General features: G+C 37.2%; 1 protein-coding gene across 1 annotated transcript; it reads right to left on the reverse strand.

Moving 5' to 3' along the window:
- Nucleotides 1-10,695: 10,695 nt before the first annotated feature.
- LOC140755497 (brachyurin-like) lies at nt 10,696-14,231 on the reverse strand. The gene is made up of 5 exons (XM_073090787.1): nt 13,974-14,231; nt 13,352-13,619; nt 13,168-13,257; nt 11,753-11,937; nt 10,696-10,836 (listed from the first exon to the last, which is right to left on the reverse strand). Exons 1-5 carry the CDS (start codon nt 14,172-14,174, stop codon nt 10,732-10,734), a joined length of 849 nt encoding a protein of 282 aa, XP_072946888.1. The 5' UTR covers nt 14,175-14,231; the 3' UTR covers nt 10,696-10,731.
- Nucleotides 14,232-14,716: the final 485 nt, after the last annotated feature.

Below are 14,716 nucleotides of genomic sequence, written 5' to 3' on the forward strand. Positions count from 1 at the left end.
TTCACATACCTTTGAGATTTTGTTTTTATAAATCTCTCAGGTGTGCAGGTTTCCTCACGATGTTTTCGTTCACCGTTTAAGCAAGTTATAATTAATCCCTAATACGCACATAACTTTTAAAAATCAAAGGTGCATGCCTGGGATTTCAGCCTCGGACCCCTCGATCGAGAGGCCCAGTTTCTTAACCACAATTTTATTATTATTAGGCGGCTGTCCTCGGTGCTGCATTGAGGACTCCGAGATCCGTCCGCATACCGTCGTGCACTCCAGATGGAATGGCGAGCGTCATGCTCACATTGGAGAAGCCTGACGCAACGCACTCAGACTCCGGTAGCGTTCTTTGAAGATTCAAAAATAATTCTGTAAAGAATCTACTTTGCATAAGATATTTTTATTTTCATTTGAGTTTTATGGTGCCACAGTCTGTCTATTAAGTTTATCGTCATCTAAAACTATATCTATTATAAATATGCGGAACCTATGTAGTGACAATTTATTTTTCATTTACAAATGTACTGCTTCATTACATATATGTTAAGTATTTGGAAACGCTAGATATTATTGTCATTATATCAGATAATTGACTCATTTATCATTTATTCAATCCAAAGGAAACGCTCAATCAAAATCATCAATCAAATATCTGAAAATGAAAATATTTTTAATCATCATTACTCCTCACAACATAGATAAGGGAGGTAAGGAAGACATACTTTTCCGAGGCATTCCAGCATAGTCCTTAGTCCTTAAGGCCAGTGTGTTCCAGATCTATCCTCAGCAGTAGCGGCGCATCTGTAACCGATGTCGGCAGGAATCTAAACGTATCCGCATTGATTACAGATGTCCATGGGAGAAAGTTGTCACTTACCATCAGGTAGACTGCATGTCTGTTACTATTATAATATTTAAAAATCGATGTTTATTCGTCGAAATTCTTTTTTTAGTAATTAATAATTTATTTCACAATAAACAGGTAAATAGTATGATGGTGTTTACAAAGGTAGTGGTTAACTGTGTTTTATCTAAGATCGTGCAATATTTATACTATATATAAAAGCAGTGGTTAAGAAACGCGGCCTCTCGATCGAGGAGTCCGAGGTTCAAATCCCAGGCACACACCTCTGATTTTTCAAAAATTATGTGTGTATTAGAAATTAATTATCACTTGCTTAAAACGGTGAAGGAAAATATCGTGAGAAAACCTGCATATCTGAGAGATTTATAAAAAAATAAAAAATCTCAAAGGTATGTGAAGTCTACCAATTCGCACTTGTCCAGCGCGGTGGACTATGGCCTAATCCTTCTCATTCTGAGAGGAGACCCGTGCCCAGCAGTGGGTCAGTAATGGGTTGATGATGATGATTATTATTTCGGGTTCGCGCGCGACGACAGTTAGATGCATACTTGTTTCTTTGTGCTCCGTAAAAATAATACATAAATAGTAATTTAAAGTAGCCGATCAGTGTTAATCCATATATCATCGGATAGTAAACAAGACGACCTGGTTACAATCAGTTTTTCGAAAACTCAAATCAAATCAAATCAATACTCTTTATTGTACCCAATAAAAGAAGATACATATAAAATAGATAACTAATTTAAAAGACAATACAAAAGGCGGTCTTATCGCTAACCAGCGATCTCTTCCAGGCAACCTTTAGATGAGGAGTTATAGTAGGGATGAATAGAAAAATAGGTAGGGTTCAAATAATAATAATAAATATAATTATAGGACTAAGATAGCATAAACATGTTGGAATAAATAAAATATAGCATACACTAAGCACCAGTAAAAGAAGGAGACTAAAATAGAATGGGAGAGATGATTGAAATATAAAATAGCAAAGGAAAATAATAATAATAATAATAATATGGAATTATACCAAAAAACCTCCATACATCCATCCGAGAATTAGATTTACGAAAATCCATCTTCATAGAGCTACAAAAGTCCACAGTCTTAGATACAGCTTCTATTGTTCGGCGATTTTTAAACATGTCAACGTTAGTAAGCAATTAACAAATTACAGTACTGCAATAAATTCGTCAGAGTAACAAGATACTTGGCTGTTGCCCGTACTTGGACTCTAAAATACCGGTGTAAGACCCGAGTAGAAAAAGATTCTTTCTTACATAATAATAATAATAAGCCCCTCATAAATCTAACTCCACGTCCGGTACGACCACCTGTTACCACGTGAGGGGCGGACATTGGTAGCATTTAGCTTCAATACCAATGACTAACGGAGCACTAGTAGTCAGAACTTATGCGATGCGACTAAGAAGTAGGCAAATACCCCAGGCGGGTACCCGCGAGGGAGAATCCCGCCCCGGGCCTTCTGGTTCGGGCTGCTTCACGTATTCTGGGGGGGGCAACGCTTCGCATATGACTGCCCAGTCTCGGACTGCTGCAGTCGACAATTCATCCCATATCATCTCACACCCATCATCGCCCATATCATCAACACAGAGCCTTTTTCCATCACCCAGTTCATCGCCATGTTCATACCAGACCCAGTCATCATCATCATTAACACCTGTGTCAAGTGAGTGTGCACATGAAAGAAATGGGAAATCTGTGCGCACGAGTGAACGTATTTTGCGGGGAAATGTTGTACAGGGTGCTATTCATGCAGAAGAACCTGTACCCATATCCAACGTATCACGCAAGCGCAATAAATGGAGCAAAGATATGAATGAATATATATTGCGCACATACTTACAAATTACAAAATTAGAAACTGAGAACAAAAATAGCTACCTTCCATTACTTTACACTAAATTTTCTGATAAGTACCCACATATGAAAGTTAGTCGTCAGCGGGTTGGAGATCAAAGAAGGGCGATCATTCGCAATAAGCTACTAAAACAACATGAAATAGACAACATTTATGCAGAAGTACAGTCAGTATTTACAAATGAAATACATACTACACATACTACACATCAAAGTCAAAATATATTAACAGGCCAACGCATGCGATGGACCTCGGAACACAATGAATCGATTATTCGCTCATATTTGAAAATAACAAAGTTAGAAACTGACATGACAGCCTACAGGACGTTATTACATCATGATTTTATTACTAAGTTCCCTCATCTTGCACATATCACTGTACAACGAATTGCTGATCAAAGGAGGGTTATTACAAATAACCAACTAATCTCCGAAGAACGATTAGAAGCCATAAAAAGAGAAATAATTTCAGAATTGCAAATTTCACAAAAAACTGCATTGAATTGTAATAGTATTAATTTATCTGAAACTGATATAAATAGTGAAATCAATAGAAATGAAACCTTTCTAGATAATATAGACGTAAATTACCTTGAACATCACGATCAACTAGAACAAAGTAGTGAAGAAAGAAATTATGAGATAGACAAAACATTTCAAGAAACACTTACATATTTTACAGGCACAGACCCAACTAAAAGACAACATATCCCTAAGCAAAAATCATCTAAAAAATTAGCTAATATCATTTCCTATATTAATACAACTTTATTACCGGAAAATTTAAATGAGGTTACAAATTTTGAAACTTTTCAAACTGTTATATATAGTGCAGCGTGGACAGCATCAAAGAGCAACGGGTCCAAAATTAGCATACCGTCTAGAGATAACAGATACCGAAATAGAAGTAGTCGAAAGCCTAAATGGCAGATTAGGTTAGAGGAAAAGGTAAAGGATTTAAGGAGAAAAATTGGTAGACTAACACAATTTATAGCGGGAAATAAAAGTAGGAAACTAAAACAACACATAGATTACATAATCAAAACATATAATTTACACTCAGTTCATGAAGAAGAAAACACACAATTATCACATTTTCTAGATACATTAAAACAGAAATTAATAGTGGCAAGTAGCAGGCTGAAACGATATAAAATATGTACACTTCGGAAAACTCAAAACAAACACTTTATCACAAACGAAAAACAATTTTATAGGGGTCTAAGAAATACAGGAAATAATGAAACCTCTAGTCATAATACAGCAAATATTCTACATGAACAGATTACACCTACATCGAAAGATCTTTATGACTACTGGTCTTCTATATGGGATAATGAAGTCACCCATAAGGAAGATGCAGGATGGATAAAAGAAGAGAAGGTAAGAAAAAGTACTATAGGAGAAATGGAGTTTCGAGTAATATCTGTGGAAACGTTAACAAATGTACTTAATAAACTTCAAAATTGGAAAGCTCCAGGTTCAGATTGTATTCAAAATTTCTGGTATAAAAAATTTACACACACACATTCTTATCTTCTTAAATACATAAATAACTTTATACAAAACCCTCAATTGTTACCTAAATATATAATGGCAGGAACTACTTACATGCTTCCAAAAGACACAACCGATCAAATGAATCCATCAAAATATAGGCCAATTACTTGTCTCCAAACCTTTTATAAAATTATAACATCATGTTTGGCTGATAATATTTATGAACATATAAATACAAATAACATTTTAACAGAGGAACAAAAAGGTTGTAGAAAATTAAGTCAAGGTTGTAAAGAACAATTAACAATAGACTCAGTCATAATGAAACAAGTACAGGAGAAAAAGAAAGATCTTTACAGCATGTATGTTGATTACCAGAAGGCATATGATTCAGTTCCCCATTCTTGGTTAATAGAAGTATTACGTATATATAAAATTCATCCACAAATCATTAGTTTTCTTAGTAATATCATGAAAAATTGGACTACACGACTCAAACTGACAACAACAAACGGCATTACTGAAACACCATTAATTAACATCAAGCGGGGCATATACCAAGGCGATGCTCTGAGTCCTTTATGGTTTTACCTTGCACTCAACCCATTGTCTAAAATTCTAAGTTTAAGTGGTACTGGATATACATTAAAATACCTGGACAGCGAGCCTAATGCTCAAACAAGTGCACAAAATGTTAGAATCAACCATTTGCTCTATATGGACGATATAAAATTATATGCTGATACCAAAGATGATTTGCACCGTCTAGCTAACATAACAGAAAATTTTTCACACGATATACACATGAAATTTGGAATTGAAAAATGTAAAGTTAATTCAGTACAGGCAGGAAATACACAGCAACTCACATACCAGATGGAATCCGGCGAGTATATAGACCCTTTAGATCAAACCAGAGGTTATAAATATCTTGGATACATACAATCAAAATTCATACATCACAAAGAAATTAAATCAATGTTAACTATGCAATTTAAGCACAGAATGAACACAATTCTTAAATCACAGCTAAATTCAAAAAACATAGTTAAAGCAGTAAATACATTTGCCATACCTATTCTAACTTATTCTTTTGGAATTATTAATTGGACCAAAACAGAATTAAAAAGTCTCCAACGTATTATAAACACCTCACTCACCAAACACCGTAAACACCACCCTAGGTCATGTGTACAACGTATGACTCTACCACGTAAAGAAGGGGGTAGGGGGTTCATAGACATTAATAATTTACATAACAATCAAGTTAAAAACCTACGTACGTATTTTCACGGCAAGATAGTAACTTCAAATCTCCACAAGGTTCAAAATGATATAAAGTTAACTCCCCTTAATTTGAGTGACAGGTCAAAACAGAAGAATGAAGAACTGACGGACATACAAACAAAAATCTTTGAATGGACCCAGAAGTCTCTACATGGAAGACATCGTCATGACTTATGCCAAACTAACGTAGACAGAATTGCGTCGAACGAATGGCTGAGGCGTGGCGACCTCTTCCCGGAGACCGAAGGGTTCATAATAGCTATACAAGACCAGGTGATAGAAACACGAAATTATCAGAAACACATAATGAAAAGCCCTATCCCCACGGATATATGCAGAAGGTGTAGTAGCTCATCGGAAACTATCCAACACATCACCGGGGCATGTAAGGCAATAGTTCAGACTGATTATAAACATCGCCACGATCAAATAGCTAAAATAATCCATCAAAGGCTAGCAATTAAACACAATCTTATAGCACAACCGTTTAAACCCTATTATGAATATAGCCCAGAAGTCATTTTGGATAATAAAACTCATAAACTTTACTTTGATAGAGCAATATTAACAGATAAAACTATCCACTACAATAGACCAGATATAACATTAATAGATAAAGTCAACAAAACAGCTTACATTATTGATATTGCCGCTCCAAATTCCCATAACGTACAGAACACAATAGCAGAAAAGATAAGTAAATACACTGATCTTAAAGATGAGGTAACTCGAATGTGGCAGTTACGAAAAACTGTTATTGTACCAATAGTTATTTCCACTACTGGCATAATTCCCACTCAGCTAAAACAATCACTTAGCACACTAAATTTACCAGCATACACATATATAAGTTTACAAAAAGCTGTAATTTTGAACACATGCAGAATTGTACGAAAATTTTTACAAGTTGAAAAGGATTCGATTACCACGACGATTTAGTTTAGTTGCAAATGGCACTCACTTGGCTTAGGCCCGTGAATGTCAATACTCCGGATGTATAATGCCGAGCTTAACATAAGAAGGAATATAAAAATAATAATAATAATAAACTCGTGTGTAATAAACAGTTTTTAGTGTTTTAAAATCAAAGTTAACGGCTAACGGACACCGATAGCACAGTATAAGGATCTATACAGTATTTTAACTCGGCCCTGTCCTTGAATTAGATACCTACGGGAGCGCCGAGCAAGGTTACGCGTTAGGGCTGCCCGCCTACAATATTTTAATTACATCTGCATACTTGACTTTCTTTTTAGTTTCTTGATTGTAAGTGTTGTATTTTTTATTTAAACAAATGAATATTATGGTAAATTATATAGGAAGTGTAGAATGAAAATGCATGTTGTTTTTTAAATTGTATATATTACGTAATAAAAAACTATTCTTATAATTGGATACTTGACAGTTATGACAATAAAATACGTAATATGTTCGATATGATATAAGTAAACATAAATAATGAAATATTTAGTTTAATTTTTAATACATTCTAAGTATTTTAATTTTTTTAAATAAATTTTCATCCTTTTATCTGCAGCTTGCAAATTTCAAAACGGCAACGGTGCTGCTTCAAATGTCATGTGACGTCACCTCACTAATACAAAACCCGACAAATAATAATTAATTCGTTTGCTGTTAGAGTTGGTTGAATTTATGTTGTGAACCGAAATGAAGCCACACTATATTAAAGCTATATAAATACTAACATTAGCAAATCTGTATTAAAGAAAAGTAACTTTTCCGAATTTCTGAAAAATCAAGGTAATTGTTATTTAAACTTTTATTATTTCGTAAATTACGATGTCGTATATATGGTAACTTTGAATATGATATGCAAATATGCAATTGCATATAATGCGATGTCTAATCATTACCTATATTTCTATTATTATTCATACAACCTGTACAGAACACAACCATTTTTAACATATTTCTGAAGTCGGCGCTCATATTAGACACGCTGTTTACATCGTTATCCAACTAAATATATTGAGCGCCGACTTCAGAAATATGTACTAAACCAACATTTATTTCAATTATTTTTTACTTTGTAGTGACATAGAAGTCGGTTGTATTTTTTGTTAAAAAATTTTTGTAAGTTAGATCTAATTATTTTCATGACAAAAATGCGTGTGATATCTTGTAATTAAAAAAACCATTACATAAACAAATGCTTTATTCTTCATAAATTACAAATTACTGAAAAATATTTTCTTCTGCTACGACAAGTCCGGAATTCTTTATTATTAAATTTTATAGTATAAAAGATTCTCATTCTTATGAACAGCTTTTTTAAATAAAGTATTGGGAAACAAGGACCACGAAAACGACACCCATGACGAAAAATTTGATAACTCCATGCAGCCGCCATCTTGGATTTACATTTTGACAGCACTATCGGTTTTAACACCATCAAGTACCACGAAAACGACACCCATGACGAAAAAGTTGACAACTCCATGCAGCCGCCATCTTGGATTTATTTTGACAGCACTATCGGTTTTAACACCCTCAAGTACCACGAAAACGACACCCATGACGAAAAAGTTGACAACTCCATGCAGCCGCCATCTTGGATTTATTTCGACAGCACTATCGGTTTTAACACCATCAAGTACCACGAAAACGACACCCATGACGAAAAAGTTGACAACTCCATGCAGCCGCCATCTTGGATTTATTTCGACAGCACTATCAGTTTTAACACCATCAAGTACCACGAAAGCGACACCCATGACGAAAAAGTTGACAACTTCATGCAGTCGCCATCTTGGATTTACATTTTGACAGCACTATCGGTTTCAACACGCAAAAACCATGAGGCAACTATTTTTTGTCCAAAATAAATAAAATCAAATTTCGAAAATAATACCCATAAAATTGATAATCTATTGCAGCCACCATCTAAGAACATTTTGAATTATGTTCACAAAATTATTACAATCGGTCACACGGACTTATAATTCGAATAAGTACCGACAAATTAATTTAATTTTTATGGTAGTGTTTTTGTTTTTGTTTTTATATTTTTGTTTTTTTATTATATTTATTTATTATGTTTATATTATAATGTCCATTTACAGTAGAACCCGCTTAAGACGATCACGTTTAATACGATTTCTCGCATAATACGGCATTTTCCGCTAGTCCCTGCATTTTGAGACATGTTTTCATACATTTCTTAACGCTTAATACGCTTCGACATCCCGTTTAATACGCCTAATTCATAACTGGCTGAAGGAACTGGTAATACAACCGATGGATCAGGAAATCATAAAGGTCCTTAAACAAGGTTACAGGACGAGACGTATCGTTATTTTCAAGAAGTGGAACGCTCTGATAGCAAACGACCCTTGACCGTGCATGATGCGATTTTAAACATTGCCGCGGCATGGGAAGCAATTATGCTTGAAACCATTACAAAATTGTTTCAAGAAACAGGTTTCAGGAATAACGGGGTTGACGTCATGGTGGAAGAAGAAGTACAACACGTTATACTGCAGGGTTTTCCTGAATATTCTTCTATTGATGGCAACGTGGCACCCTACGACATACAATCCATTGAAGATCTTATAGTTTTGTCTTGTCCCGCTCAATACGTTTTCTCGCTTAAGACGCGTTTTTGGTTGGGTCCCTATGAAATCGTCTTAAACGGGTTTTACTGTATTTTATTATATTTAATTTTCTATAAGTTTCATTATAATTGTAAATATTTTTCATTTAATAAGTATTTGAATACAGAAAAGAAAATCACGCTATAACAGTTAATGAAATAAAATAAAAAAATAAAAAAAATATTATAGTTCCTATTTTTATAAAGTTTTTATTTATGTGTATAATAGTTAAATTAGTTTGGAATAATATATATAATTTAGTTTAGAATGTTGTTTATAACGATATAATATTAGAAATATATGATTTAAATTACCTACAATAATATACCTATAATAATATTATGTATAAAATAACCTATAATAATAATATGTATTATAACAATAAATCATTCTTACCTTTCAAAATCACCAGGAAGTTTAAAAAATGATAACTCCGGTTTTGATGAAGCCGACTTTAAACTGCCGTAAACCATGCAATACGCTCGTGGCATTTTTAAAAAGATCGCGGAAATAAATAGCAACGTGACCACAGCGAGCCTACCCATCATTCAAGTCTACGCCCCTACTACACAAGGAAGTGATGATGAAATCGATAACTTTTATGCGACAGTAACAAGGGCAATAGAATTAGCACACAAGGACTTCATACTGATGGCCGACCTAAACGCTAAAATTGGAATACCGAAAAAAAAGGAACATCGAATCATGAAAGCACACGGATATGGAATCAGAAACGATAGAGGGCAATGACTAATTGATTACGCCAGTGAAAACAAACTGTCAATTTTAACACTTTCTTGAAAAAGAAACCAAAAAATAAATGGACCTGGAGATCACCGGACGGAATCAACAAAAACGAAATCGACTTTGTACTGTCAAATCGACCCAGTCTGTTTAAAACATTGAAGTACTGAATATTAATATATATATGTTGCGAGAAGTTAACACTCCGCGCTCTGACTAGAGCTTAATTGCAATTTTCAGTGCTTTATTCAAACATCGCCCAGCTTACAAATGCCTCGATACGCCTGATTACGGTGAGTTACATAGACTCAGTGACTTCTTGGCCCACGAGGGTTTACCTATGAAACGAAACTATATATAGCATATGGGTACGCAGGCAGGCGTAGACCACACGACAGCAAAAGGTACTAGCTCTGTATATTTTCCGTTATTTTCTTATATTGGAGTAGCAGACGAGCAGGCAATCCACATGATGGTAAGTGGCTACTGCTGACCATGGACATCTGTAATCGACCCCAGATAGGATCAGATATTCTTACCTGATGTCGGCACCAGATGCGCCGATATCAGGTAGGAATATTCTACCCCTGACTAAGCTGGAACGCCTCGGAAAAGTATGTCTCCCTTACCACCCTTCAAACAAGAACACAGCAGCGCTTAACACTGCTGTTATAGCAGAATTAGGTGTGGCGGTGGTGCCGCTGAAGTCGAACTACAAAGGGTTCTACCACCTTCAAGGCAGAAATAGGTGCGGCGGTGACTACAAGATAGTTCACATTAAAAACAAAACGTTTATTTTGTAGTACCAACGTTTATTTTGTTGAACCAAAGTAGGTATGCTACAGTTTACATGCGGGCACGGAGCCAAGACACGAAGGAGGTGACCCTGGCGAAGGCGGCGGGGAAGCCGCGCTGACAGCCCTGGTTCGAGCCGAAGGAGGTCACACCGATCTGGAAGAAGTAGTATTAAGTTAGGCACAGATATACACAGATATAAGTTTTTTTTTATAATATAGGAGTAGGAGACGAGCATGCAATCCACCTGATGGTAAGTGGCTACTGCCGCCCATGGACATCTGTAATCAACCCCAGATAGGACTAGATATTCCTACCTGAGGTCGGCCACAGATGCGGCGCTACCCCTGAGGTCTAAGCTGGAACACCTCGGAAAAGTCTGTCTCCCTTACCACACCCTTCAAAACGGAACACAGCAGCGCCTAACACTGCTGTTATTAGTTAGAAATAGGTGTAAATAATTGGATAATTTCAACCACAGATGAAAACAAGAAAACGCCCCAGCGTTTTGGGAACCATGCCACACACGGCAATTTTAGATGACTTATTTTATTTATAGTTTTATTAAATGTTTTGTAAATAAGTTCTTTTTTAGTTTATGGTGTATTTTATTACCTTAAATTTTATGTATTCAGTAATTATAATTGTAAAAAGTAATACCACAGAGGTCACATTTAGAATCTTGTAAAAGTCAGAAATCAAAGAAATATTATTATTCCTCTAACGGCGAAGGTCACGATGAGAGATATACTCTCAGTTCTCTATTATTCTACCAACCTGCTTCTAATCAGAATATACGGCCTTTACATTTTCATTGTGAGAACTCTCAGGAGGTTTTAAGAAAATCTCCTGAGTATAAAAAACCCGCCGTGGTTTGACAACCCGAGTGGCTTTGTAGTGACGTGCAGGGGATCCTGAGTTCGATCCCCTGTCAGACAGATATCTAAATGATGAATTTATATCTTATTTGTAGTTCCATGGCACCCACAACACAGAGAATCCTAGTGTGAGGCTGTGAGTGTGGAAAGTGTTGTTTTTTAAGTCAAAAATCATAGTATTTTAAGGCACTTACAAGGGTAGGCCCATTGATCCTAAGAGGGCCACCAGAGTCTCCTTGGCAAGTGCTCCTGCCACCAGCACCACTGGTGCATAGGGTGGAGGCAATGATGTGGCCACCGAAGGTCCTGCGGCACTCGTCGTTGGAGATGACCGTCAGGGTCACGTGGCGAAGGTTCTGGTTGTTGTTACCGGCAGCACCTGAGAATAATAACTACTAATGTATATGGTATGAACAAAGGTTTCCTTCCTTCATCGCACCACCCGCCGAAGGACGAGGTTCCATCCACATCAGCTTGACCCGTGGCGGTCCTCCACAGTCCGGTTTGCACGGTCATTTTTACCGCGTACGTACAAAATGTGGAATGAACTTCCTCCTGAGGTATTCCCTCAGGACTATGACATGGGGCTCTTCAAGAGGGGTGTAAAAAGAGCTCTCCTTCAAAGCCGGCGACGCATTGGCGACTCCTCTGGTGTTGCAAATGTCCATAGGCGACGGTGACTGCTTTCCATCAGGTAGCCCGTCTTTTTTTTTTTTTTTTTGTTTACGAGGGGGAAACCTTCAAAAGGTACCCTATGCCGTGGGAGCGGCACGGAGTTATGTGGGATTCTTACCGCACTAAAACCCCCCCGGTGGCCGTCCTCGGCGCTGCGTAGAGGACTCCGGGATCTCCAAAGGAACGCAACCGGAGTCCTCTTAGCGCGTTGCCCCATCGAGCTCTGCCCAGGTGAGCTTGATGCTCGCCACACCGTCTGGTGGGCACGACGGTATGCGACCACACATACCGCCGTCCTTCCCGGGGTCACTAGCCGGGCGGTTCGAGCTCCCACTCTTGCCGCCCGCAACCCCGGAAGCCCCTTTTAGTCGCCTCTTACGACAGGCAGGGGATACCGTAGCTCTATTCTAGTCCCGGGACTACAGACAAACAGACTTATACCTCTAATTGTTTTTGTAGCCCGTCTGCCTTATCGTTAGGTTAAATATAAAAAAAAAAGGTACATCCAGAATTATACTATCTATTGGATTATCTAAAAAACCCTTCTTTGGTTGACTCCATCATCACAAATATTTCTTATTTGAAAGTAATTCCATATTCTGATTTGGAAAGTTTAGTTTAGAAACTTATGTGAGACATGCGTCTATGTATATATTCATAGTATATTTATTCATTTAAATTATTTTATTCATTGATTTGTGAATAAAGTCACATATATAATTATGTAGCTGTTGGATTTTAAACCAATTTTGTACGATCGCTTATTTAGAATAAGCGAAAGCGCACGAAGCGAAGTGACCACTGAGTAGCTTAGTTGTCAAGACTTGGTTACAAATATCTTTAAGCGATAGAGGTCAATTAATGTCAGTGGGACTACATATGTCTTAGGCACTTTGAACGTATTCGAATCGTATTGTAAAATGATCTCACTCACCGTCAGCGGTGCGACCGAAGCCAATGGCGTTAGCCGAAGTACCGACGTAGCTGGCGGATCCAGAAGGCAAGTTGATGCGGTTGATGTTGTCTAGAAAAAAATTTGCGATTGAGTATCCATTCTTAAGGTAATCGATAATTCTCAATCAATTTAAAAGAGCTGAAGACATTGTGAAAATGCTTACTGTTGAAGCCAACGTGGTTGAGGGTGATCATGGCGATATCGTTGGCAAGGGTGTCGTGATTGTAGCTGCCGTGCATGGCCACACGGTTGGTGACGACGCGGGTGCCGCCGGAGGTGAGGCGGTTAGAGGCGAGTATGACAGTGAACTGCCGAGCTTGGGTGTTCCGGTGTCTCCAGCAGTGAGCGGCGGTGACAGCGCGGGTGTTGGACAGGAGAGAGGAGCCGCAGACGGACTGACGGCCGTCCGTCAATTGGATCAACAGACCACCCTGCGTGCAAACATTTACAGTTTACAGATAAAATATTTATTTGTCATCAAACAATTGTTTTTAGTCTATCTGATGATAAACGATTCTATTACTGCTTATTTAGCTATTTAAGCTTTCAATGATTCGCAGAAGAGCATGTAGTATACCTGATGTAAAAGTATCTCTCCCTTACCACACTCTTCAAACCAAAACACGGCAACGGTTAACGCTGCAGTTTTTAGGCAGAAATAGGTGTGGCGTTGGTGCCGCTGGAGTCGAACAACAGAGAGTTCTACTACCTTCAATGCTCATGCTCTAACGCAATTGATAACTGGATTTATGCTATTAAGGGAATAAGTTTAAACAATTACTTACAAAGAAGGGCCATTGTCCAACGTTGGAGTTGGAGCCACCCACGATTCTAGCTCCATCGAAGTCCATGGCCTCTTCAGCAGCCGCAATGCGAGCGTATTCGGGGATACCGATCTCCTCGTGGTAGCTGTAGAAGATTTTCTCATATTGAGGCGCAGCTGATGCTGCTACCGCCAGCGCCAGGACAACTAGGATCATTCTCATCGTGGAAGGCTTCAACGTTGAATGCTTCAGTGCTATTTTCTAGACCTTATATACCCCTTTACTGTTAGATATTAGGATTAAATTTATCAACAAGATCGAACTATTATTATTATTTTCTGTTTATCTATCAATTTAATCTCTAATACTTCTGTTTGTTTCATAGTAGGGTTCCTTAGATCTATCAATCTTTTTGCAATTTTTAAGATATTTGTGGCAGATTGATTTTTAATCTGTGGTGCGGCGTGGTGGGAGAAATTGAGTTTTGGGTGGGAGGCCAATTGTCATAATCGTCATTGTTATAAAATATTTATGAAAATATATCATCTTCCTCTAGATGTTTCTTTTATTGTGATACACTGAAGAAATATAGCGCTATATATTATTGTTAATAGAACGTGAAATTACAGAAAAATTGTCTTCCCGTCCATAATGCCTTTTTTATCACACTGTGGAGGGCAATGATTTTTGACTTTACATATTTCGTATATGTCTCATTTTACGCCGTATAACCCAAACTTCTTGACCTATTTCAACATATGAGG

Source organism: Epargyreus clarus, unplaced genomic scaffold, assembly GCF_041222505.1.
Source record: "Epargyreus clarus isolate Ecla_fem2 unplaced genomic scaffold, WU_Ecla_fem_2.2 ptg000033l, whole genome shotgun sequence".
In the NCBI taxonomy this organism is placed as follows: domain Eukaryota; kingdom Metazoa; phylum Arthropoda; class Insecta; order Lepidoptera; family Hesperiidae; genus Epargyreus; species Epargyreus clarus.

Bases quoted from the DNA above. Each gene is read 5' to 3' on its own strand.
- LOC140755497 (XM_073090787.1), bottom strand. From the start codon at position 14,174: ATGAGAATGATCCTAGTTGTCCTGGCGCTGGCGGTAGCAGCATCAGCT. The intron at 13,620-13,973 runs GTAAGTAATTGT...GTTTGCACGCAG, and splicing joins TTGGACAATGGCCCTTCTTT to GGTGGTCTGTTGATCCAATT. The intron at 13,258-13,351 runs GTAAGCATTTTC...ATTTTTTTCTAG, and splicing joins CAACCACGTTGGCTTCAACA to ACAACATCAACCGCATCAAC.